This window comes from Lupinus angustifolius, chromosome LG15, assembly GCF_001865875.1.
Source record: "Lupinus angustifolius cultivar Tanjil chromosome LG15, LupAngTanjil_v1.0, whole genome shotgun sequence".
In the NCBI taxonomy this organism is placed as follows: Eukaryota; Viridiplantae; Streptophyta; class Magnoliopsida; order Fabales; family Fabaceae; genus Lupinus; species Lupinus angustifolius.
Window position 1 is genome coordinate 3660140 of NC_032023.1, and position 9992 is coordinate 3670131.

At 34.3% G+C, this 9992-nt stretch overlaps 1 protein-coding gene across 2 annotated transcripts; it reads right to left on the reverse strand.

Annotated features, from left to right (window-relative positions):
- Positions 234-6535, reverse strand: LOC109328294 (eukaryotic translation initiation factor-like). 2 transcript variants are annotated; one of them, XM_019561698.1, is made up of 10 exons: positions 6230-6535; positions 4857-4931; positions 4382-4477; positions 3939-4115; positions 3010-3107; positions 2554-2641; positions 2122-2472; positions 1785-2030; positions 647-1688; positions 234-579 (listed from the first exon to the last, which is right to left on the reverse strand). In XM_019561698.1, the coding sequence occupies exons 1-9, from the start codon at positions 6398-6400 to the stop codon at positions 660-662; spliced, it is 2331 nt and encodes a 776-aa protein (XP_019417243.1). In that variant the 5' UTR covers positions 6401-6535; the 3' UTR covers positions 234-579; positions 647-659. The 2 variants fall into 2 exon arrangements, with proteins under 2 accessions (XP_019417243.1, XP_019417242.1); XM_019561697.1 differs by having other exon boundaries at positions 234-1688.

Here is a 9992-nt window from a genome sequence, read left to right on the forward strand (position 1 = left end):
AGTTAACAAGTCATGTTATTGCATTGATAAAAATGCAAAATTATAATAACATAATTGAACTGCACAATCATCATTCTGAAATAACTTGTACAAAAGTAGTTAAGCAAAATCTTAACAGGGAAAATAGTTCTTCTAGTAGGCCCTATCATAACATTCCATAAAACATCACCATGTAGCAGGAGTATGAGCAAAAATCAGTGCAAGATGAAGCACAAACATCAAACAACAAAATATCTTAAAAACAATACACTTGATATAATGATGATAATGTCATTTATGAACTGACCAATCAAACAATTACTCTGCCAACAAAATTAAGAAAAAAATTTAATGTAAACTAATGAAACACAAACATCTGGACCCCTATTGGGTCACTCTTGCAGAAACTTGGCACATGATTAGCCAACAAAAACAAAATCCTTAAGCTTTATGGTTTTACTTTTCCCTCAATAATCTTGAAGACCTCAAAAACAAAAATAATAAAAATTACACAGTACTTCATACTGGAATCTCCCCTTTAAAACAACACTTTTGGTACAAAATTCTCCACTCAGTGTGGAGTGAAGAGAAGGAAAATTAGGAAGGTGAAAGAAGGTAGAAATGTTCATCCAAGGCATTGATATTCACCTGAGCAGATTCTGGAATATGGGTATTTTCATTCACTTGATTAGACTCTGGCAGTGCTCAATATCAGATGCTTGTGAATCCAAAACAGCTTGCCCAGATGCAGATTTGATGACCCCTATTGCCGAATCGAATATTACTTTCTGGAATAGATCATCTTCCACATTCTTGAGAATTTCTGTCACCACCTTAAAATCCAAACCTCCACACAAAATTAGTTTCCCGACTATCTCGCCGAAATTATTTGGAGCTTTAGGTAAATCTATGCCAATGTCATCCAGCTGAGAAGCAAATAGCAAAAAACCAGTCCCTATATCCCTAGATGTAAGAACCTTCTTAATGAAGAGATGCTCAAGAAGATTGGCGACAGGTCCAACACATGGTGGACTTTTATCAAGCGCGAGGGAAATGGCTTCCTTAACAACCTCAGGGTGGTAAGATGGAGATTTTAATTCCTCCACGCACTGCAATGCCTCGTCCAAAATCCTAACATTGAAATATTCTTCCAAAAGAGAGGACGTTTTGCGGCAAAGATCAACAAGGTTGAATTTTGAAGCAGGAGCTTGTGGCTTCTCAGAGGACACAGAAGAAACAGTTTTCGCAGGTGAAGTGAATTGAGGTGCAGCCTCAGTACCTGAACCAATGTTGGATGGGCGAGCAGAAACAGTCCCACTCCCATGCACTAGGGCACTGCTCCCACTTGTAATACCACCACTACCTTTAGGTAGAAACTTCGAGTTCAGGGTTGTGAGCATTGAAGGTAGAGAGGAGTTGCCGCGTCCTGCGGCTTGATTACCTGACAAGTCTCCTCTTGGCATGTTTCGAGTCCTAGGCATCTCCCAGTTGTCATTACCAATTGCAGGCGTCCCAGGCATTTTATTGTTCCCTGGCATTCCAGGCATGAAACCCCCTGTACCAGGCCGAATGACGGGGAAACCCCCAGGAAATGCATTTCCTTGAATACTGCCACGGCTATTTCTCATACTACTAGCAAAAGCACCTGGACGCATTCCAAGATTTTTTTCTGCCTCCGAATGGATCTCAGTGATCGTTTTAGCTGTTACCTAAGCAAGCAAACATTAAAACTTCGTCAATAACAGGTGAGTTTAAAACATCAGTTTGAATAATATATAACAGAACCATCAATCGCATAGATTTACCTCTTCACGTCTAGGAACCCAATTTTTAGCACGTAATTCTATAACGTTAAGAACCATGAACCTAAGCCGTTGTGCGAGTTGGGAGTTTGTGCTCAGTTCCTTTAATCGGCTAAAGTACAAGTCATTTATGCGTCGTGATTTAGGACTTTCATCAAGCTGCTTACCAATAGTGATAAAAAATTGGCATATGGCTTCAACATTTTCCTCAGCCGGACAAGAGTTGTTGTCTGGGGCTCCTAAAAGCTCCTGTTCCAAGTGAAAACCATGCAGATAAGTGGATACTCACAAACCAGCATGAATTAATAATATGTAATGAAGTGTTAATTCCTGTTTGGACCTGAACAATGTGATGGACAATCTTCTCAGGGACCATCTTCTGCTTCAACAGCTCACCAATTAAACGGATATTTCCAAGGGTACGAAGCTTGAGCAGTCTTTCCTTGTCCGTACGCTCCAACTCCTGCTCGGGAGCATTCATTTGTTTTAACTCTTCCCTCAGATTATGTGCCCCTTCAAAAGCCTCCTGGCAGATATTCAAGAGTACTCTTTTGAAAGTGATATCTTTCCCATCGGGTTCTTCAGATGGGAAAGGAGGCAGCTTATCGTTAAGAACTGAACACAGCTGAGCATACATGGGGCAAAATGTTGGTTCTAGAACAGCCTTATCAAATATAAGTGAAATGACTCCCTGCATTGACAAAGCAAAGCAAGTTAATTACGAACAAGGATGTGAACAGAAATAGATTGACAATAGGCATTAAAAGGTAACCTTCAATATATCAGCTGAAGTAATGCCAGAATCGATCAACTGACCCTTCAGGAGATCAAACTTCTCAGGAGTCAACTTATTTAGTATTCTGCATAAAAGAACACAGGAACATGAATAGAAGGAAAAACAAAAGCCCTTAACAAAGTAAAATGAAGAAGAAGAAGAAAAAGAAAAACAAAGTCATTCATTGATTTAGTTTCTATAACAGGAAAAAGAATTAAGCACCAAGAATCTTTTGTCAAAAATATTAACTTATTCATTATTTTCTATATTTAAAATGACTTCTTCCCTCAAATTTTCATAATTGAAGATTCATTACTTGCCAGAACCACCATCCAAAGAAAACTACATACCAATTCAAGTATGCAGACATGGAAACCCAGAAATCTAACACATAGCAGAGTTAAACAGACACACATATTTGATTGTTGTAATTTAAAGTATTATGAAACTTACCCTTTCACGGTCTTCAAGACACGATCCATTTCAGAAAGACTTCCCCTTCTAGCTGACCATGGAACCTCAGCCTTCACAAGAGTCGGAGTAGGTCCTCCCTGAATTAATAGACACAGCAGTATTATATATAAGATAAAACAATCCATGAAGGCATGTTTAATAGGTAAACAATACAAACCATCATAGACACTAATAAACTTGAATAAATATGACAAGTATTTTACATCAACTAATCAAGAAAAAATGTAATAATGTCAAACACATGTTGTCAAAACTGGAAAGAGAAACACTTAAAATCAACGCGCTTGATAATTGTAATTACTGTAACTAAGATACATATAGATTCTTTACACAAACGGCAAGTGCACATAAACACAATAAACAAATCAATAGTCGACTCAAAGATGTCATTAAATAACACAAGTCTACATTGATAACCACCAAGTAAGAAAAACACAAGAATTTAATTACCAAGGTAAAATCTTCATATTAAGTTCTCAAATCATGTGGTAATGACTACACGAATCTCCAATTTGATTCCAATGCATAGCCACCATGGTGATCAGAAACACACAATAAAACCCCAAAAAATATCATGTGCACAAATCTTAGCAATGGATTCACATACACGTAACAAACAAATTTCTCAACAATAAATACATTAATCAGGGAATAATGCATGTAAATATGGTCCTTTAAAAAATCTCATGTACCCAAATCCACATGAAACCATTTTACGATGGACATAAAATAGTGCTCACATCTTTGAAGATTACATAACAGAAAGAATTTAAGATTGATCCTCTGGATCCCATTTCTGAATCAGATGTGCCACATATTTAAGATCTTTTACACTGACTAACCAACTATAACCTCATAATAATTTAACAATAAAACTGATTTCATGTATTTAAGCCAGTGATTATTACCCCTTGGTTTGAAGAGATCTTTGTCCTTGCAAACTGGGAATTCACCTGGTTACCATCCTGCTCTCTGGAGTCAAATCTACTAGCAAACTCATCTGGATTAGTAGGGAGTTGTCCAGAACGACCACGCCAGTCACGGTTATCGGGCTCAGAATATCGATTTTGAATTTGCTGTGTAGGCTGCAGAAAATAATGTGAACATTATTATGGAAAAATAGAGACTACTGTGAAGATTACCACAGATACATTCATGAAACGAATAAGATTAAATTGCAACAATAAAAAAGGAAATGCATTTTCTAACTGTTAATAAGGCCTATACATGATACAAGTATAAATCAACCCTAACCTACTTCTTTGATCAACATACCAATCAGGAAGGAAGAATATTTAGGATTCTTAACAAAGTTAACATATAGCAATTTGAAGTCAGAAAAGACACTTACGTTGCTTTCTGCATGGCCCCGACTTTGATCCTCACCAAAAAGTTCAGCTTCTATATCTTGTTTGATCTTTAGAATGTCAATGGAGATTTCAACAATCTGTTAGCAAAAGGTTCAAAAGTCAGACAAATGGTTAAACTTCAAACAAATATCAGATTAGATTCTAAACAAATATTAGTAACACAGTAATACGAAGACTTAGAAAACAACATGGCTTTTTCTTCTTATGGAACAAAAAATTAAGGAAAATCTCGGTCTAAATCTTAAAAGCTTAAGTAGACCTATGATAACAAGAACAACAAGGAAACCTATAGAAAGATAAGTCCAGAAGGCATCCCATCGCGGATGGATGTGATTAATAATATAGTATGAAACTCGGTCTTATGAGGGGAAATATTATGGAACAAACTTTGCTGCTTCAAAAAGAATGTACACAATTAAAAGCAATATTTCAAAAGAATGAGCAAATGACAATTACCTCTCCGAGCTTTAAAAGCTGATCTCGGGTATATCGGACACGCTCATGGCCCTCAAACCGTGAACCTCCTCCAGCCTATAAAACCACAAGTATTAAGATACAAATCTCTTACCATAGTCCACATTTAAAAAATCACCATACAAGGATATATGTCACAAAAAGAACAAGTGAGGCTATTCGGTAGGATAGTATGCATGATAAAAAATAGTTTACTTAATGAACTGAGTTCTGTGCCCATACATTTCATAAATGAAATGCCACAATGCATTAACTCATTGTATATGACACAACAATAATAACCCAACCAACAGTAATATTTGTGTGGATAAAACTGTATCACTTTTAAACAAGATCTTCAGCAATAAATATATTGATGAGATCAAGAGAATGATTTAGTGTTTCAGGTTCCTGAATCGGCTCCTAAAAATATGTTAACATTAAGAAAGCTGAAGATTTATCAGATAAACCACTGAAAAACAGAACAAAGACTCATTAACAAAAATCACGCAGACCATTGCAAGAATAAAATACACCAGATTCTACGCCACAAAAAAGCTGCTGCCTCTGCCAAAATCCCCAAATGGGTACAAATGTATGTAGGTTCTTTATGAGCAATATGAAACTTATACAAGCCCACCTAAAGACCACATCTTGCTTTCTGTCCATATTTACAGCGGGTACACGTACATAGTGTACCTGCCAAGAATTAGGACATTCACCTTCCGGTTTTCCCGCTTCCCTTTATCTTACAGGCCTTAACTTACTAGGCAACACATATATGACACAAAACATTGATACAATAGGATACAAGCACAGGAAAGTTGCAAATTTGATAAAATATATAAATTTTACAAGAAAGAACAGGGACACAACACAGGGATACTACAAAATTTTAAAAACATAATATGGACATGTTCAGCGACAATTTTGAAGTGTGTGTACTTCCTTGTTAACACACTAAACTATGGACATGTTGACACCTCAATTCATTAAACAGTGAAAGAAGCAGAATAACCATAAGAGGATGCACCTTCCTCCTCTGAAGTTCTTCTTTATTCTCTCACACTTTTAGTTATTGTCTAGGGTTCAGACATTGGTTTCTTTTACCCAAATCATATTAAAATTCATAAACTCACCCAAATTTTCAGAGTTTAGAAAATCAGCATAAACACTTAACACTCGAGAAAAAACTTTAAAAAAACAAAGCTTATGAGATCCAAATATATAACATAGTTAACCTAAGTCTCAACAAAACCACACAAAAAATAAAGAAATAAGAATACCCAGAAGGAAAAATAAGAAGCAATGAATAAAAAGAGCATAAATTTAATAAAAAGGAATAAAATTTAAGAGAAAGGGAATTAAAATAAAACCTTGATAGATGTAGCAGCGCCGCCATGAGGGCGTAAAAAGGGTAGATCAGGTGAGAAGGAGGTAGAGGAAGAGTCGTATCGAGGAGCGAAGAGTCTGCTTCCGCCGCCGCGCCCGCCGCCGCCGCCACCACCAGGCCTCAAGTTTAGAACCGTTTGATCACCTTGCTGCATAATAATATCAACAAAATCTTCTTCTTATTCTTCTTGAGAGAGAGTGAGAGAGTTGAGGGTTTGTTTCTCTCTCTTCCGCTGAGTGCGAAGAGAAGAGAAGAGAAAAAGAGAGAGAGGATATGTGTGTAAGGGTTAGATGGAAATACCTATTTGTCAATCCCAAGAACTACAATAAATATATATATATATATATATATATATATATATGATATTTCACTAGATAACCATGATTCTGATTTTATTTTATTTGGATTTTGATAGGGATAAAAATTAAGATAAAGTTTTCAATAGGATTAAGATTTAATTTGTCTGTGTTGATGACATTTATCTTGGATTGCATGTAAAAAGGTAATGGACAGTGATTAAATAAATATATTATAATAGTGTAATATCTATACCGGCAAAATTAGCAACACCGACTCGCATTTTTTTTGCAGGTAGGGCATTCAACTTTTGTTCAATTGTCCATTTGCTCGGCCCATTTTGCTCACCAAGGCTGTGGACATTTCCGTTGGGCAATGCAAGTGGCCCGCATATGGCCCATAAACATATTTAAGAAAAAAATAAGGAAATTTCAAATAAGTTATGATGTTGATTTTTAATCCCTAAAAAAAATTCTAATATGATGTGATTTGTTAAACTTCATATGAAATATTAAAAAAATTATTAATTTTTTATCTCCAACTACTTTACTAAATTTAATTTTATTTATCATTTTAATTTTTAATTATTCAACAATGTCACGGGCTGCCCGTAAACCCTTTAGCCCCTTTTAAAACGGGTAGTGCATTGAATTTTATTCGTTAAGCCAATGCGGGCATGTCCGCGCCTACTCAAATTTTTGCGGGCGAAGGCGAAACAGATCGGACGACCCATTTTATCATCTCTAATCTATATACTGTCAATGTAAATATTTATATACAATTAGTACATTATTTATTATTCATATGTATTACTTTTTTCTAAAGTATCAATGACTATTGAGAATAAATTATAGATGACACAAGTGATACATACATTTTTTTCTCTATTATTATCTATACCCCCTCCTTCCTTAACTTACTTTTCATATTTATATTGAGAATTTAATTTCATCCTTTTATAAGATATTTTGAGTTAGTTAATTGTTATTATTATAAAAATATTCTTGTTATTTGAATGAGAGAAAATAAAATATTTTAATTAATCGGGTTAAAAGAAGAGATAAGTTTTGATAATAAAGGATGATTAAGAAAAATATATTTAATTGCACATAAATTTAATATTAATATTGTTTCTTAATTCATGACAAACTATTCGAAATAATGCTAAGACCAAGATAAATCTTATTTATCATTATTTTTATCATTTCCTTTATTACCAATGAAAAATAATCAACTGATAAGAAATTCTGATAGCTTAATTTTTTAATAGATCTTAATTTTTTAATGATGTAATTGTTCCACTTAATGGTAAATCAAGTAATACAAAATAGTTGATATTAAAGATTTTTTTTTCAAAGCATTGGTCTAATATTAAAAAGTTAAACAGAACTCGAGTTAAACCTAAAAAGTTAAATATTTAATTTTTAGAAGTGATAGTTGTTAGGAAAAATAATTATATACTTTAAAAATGATTAACTCCTTACTCATGAAATATATATTCAGTACTCATGTTGGACACCTATAGATATGTATCAAGTATATAGGATAAGAAGGTAATGTAACTTATTTATTATCATTATTATTTAAAATTGAGAACAAGAAGCTAGTACATCTACTCACATTTATTAAATATTAGTTTTTTGTATGATATATTAGAATTAAGTAGGGTCTTCCATAATTTGACCAACTTCTGCTGGTATTTATTATCGATACTTATTATTATAAACTTATGATATATAATTATATTATAATTAATTATTAATAATATTTATATATTATTAATATTGATAGAAGATTGGCATTTAGTTTATATAATTTAGTATTAACATATATAACTAATAATTTCTATTTTTATTTCTTGCTCATTAATAAAGAGAATCCATAGTTACTTGATATAATTTAGTTCTACCATATTTCCAAGTATATTTTGACTTGTGAAGAGTCACAAGGGTCTGCTCCCCCTTGAGTCTACCATGTCCCAGCCGAACCATCGGCTCTGATACCACCTGTTAGACCAGACTGCAACCGGGGAGCCTCTAACCACTAGGAAGTTCCATTGTTACATAGGTATGGGAAGAGTGAAAAGTCACAAGTGAGACACCACATCTTGAACCAAAACCTTAAGGCATTAATTCCATGAACCTTTCCTTCTTATAAACTCTTTCACTCCTCCCCGCATATCCAATGTGGGACTTCACACTTGAATAAACCCAACAATGTGAGACTTCACACTTGAATAAACCCAACAATGTGAGACTTCACACTTCACACTTGAGAGGGAGATTGTTGGGTTTATTCAAGTGTGAAGTCCCACATTGGATATGCGGGGAGGAGTGAAAGAGTTTATAAGAAGGAAAGGTTCATGGAATTAATGCCTTAAGGTTTTGGTTAAAGATGTGGTGTCTCATTTGTGACTCTTCACTCTTCCCATACCCATGTAATAATGAAACTCTCCAATGGTTAGAGGCTCCCCAGTCGCAGTCTAACACAATATGATGGATACGTACAGGTACCTACCAAGTATTGGATACTCTAACATATGTAACTTATTTATTATTGTTATTATTTTAACTTGGGTATACCTAGTGAGTACGTTCAAGTGTCACTCACATTTACTTTAGTTTTTGTATCATATATAATATATTGTCTTACAAAATTAGATGAACTTCTTGTTGTTATATATTATTTATACTTATCATTATTAACTTATAATGTATATTTTTTATATAATTAATCAATATATAATTATATACCATAATTAAGTATTAATAATATTTATATTGATAAAGAATATTGATATTTAGTTGATTGTTGGTCTAATGATGTAAGTCTCCACTAGATCTCCAAGATTGAGTGTTTGATTCTTGGGAGCGACATTTGTTGGGAGAGACAACCACGAATAACGAAAGAGAATTATAGTATACCCATCCCCTGTACCTCAAAAAGTGAGATGTACATTTGGTAGTACCAAAAAATTTAGTATACTCATACCTAGGATGAGGATCATTTGTCCCCAACGGTATTCCATTCTATGTCTCAAGCCAATCATATATTAATACATGGATAAAATAAAAATTTAAAGCAAAAAGTAATAAATGTAGCACTTTGATTAGCTTGGGACATAAAGTAGAACACCATTTAGGACAAGTGATCTCCATCCCCTATACCTAACCGGATGGGGATCTGTTGTCCTCAACCATGTCCCTAACCAATCACAATGAAGCAAAATTGATAAAGTTATGAATATTTAATTTTTTAACTGATGTGACATAATATAATTGGTTTAGGACAGAGTTTGGGACAGAGTTTGGAACAGGGTTTGGGACAGAGTTTGGAACAGGGTTTGGGACAGAGTTTGGAACAGGGTTTGGGACAGAGTTTGGAACAGGGTTTGGGACAGAGTTTGGAACAGGGTTTGGGACAGAGTTTGGAACAGGGTTTGGGACAGA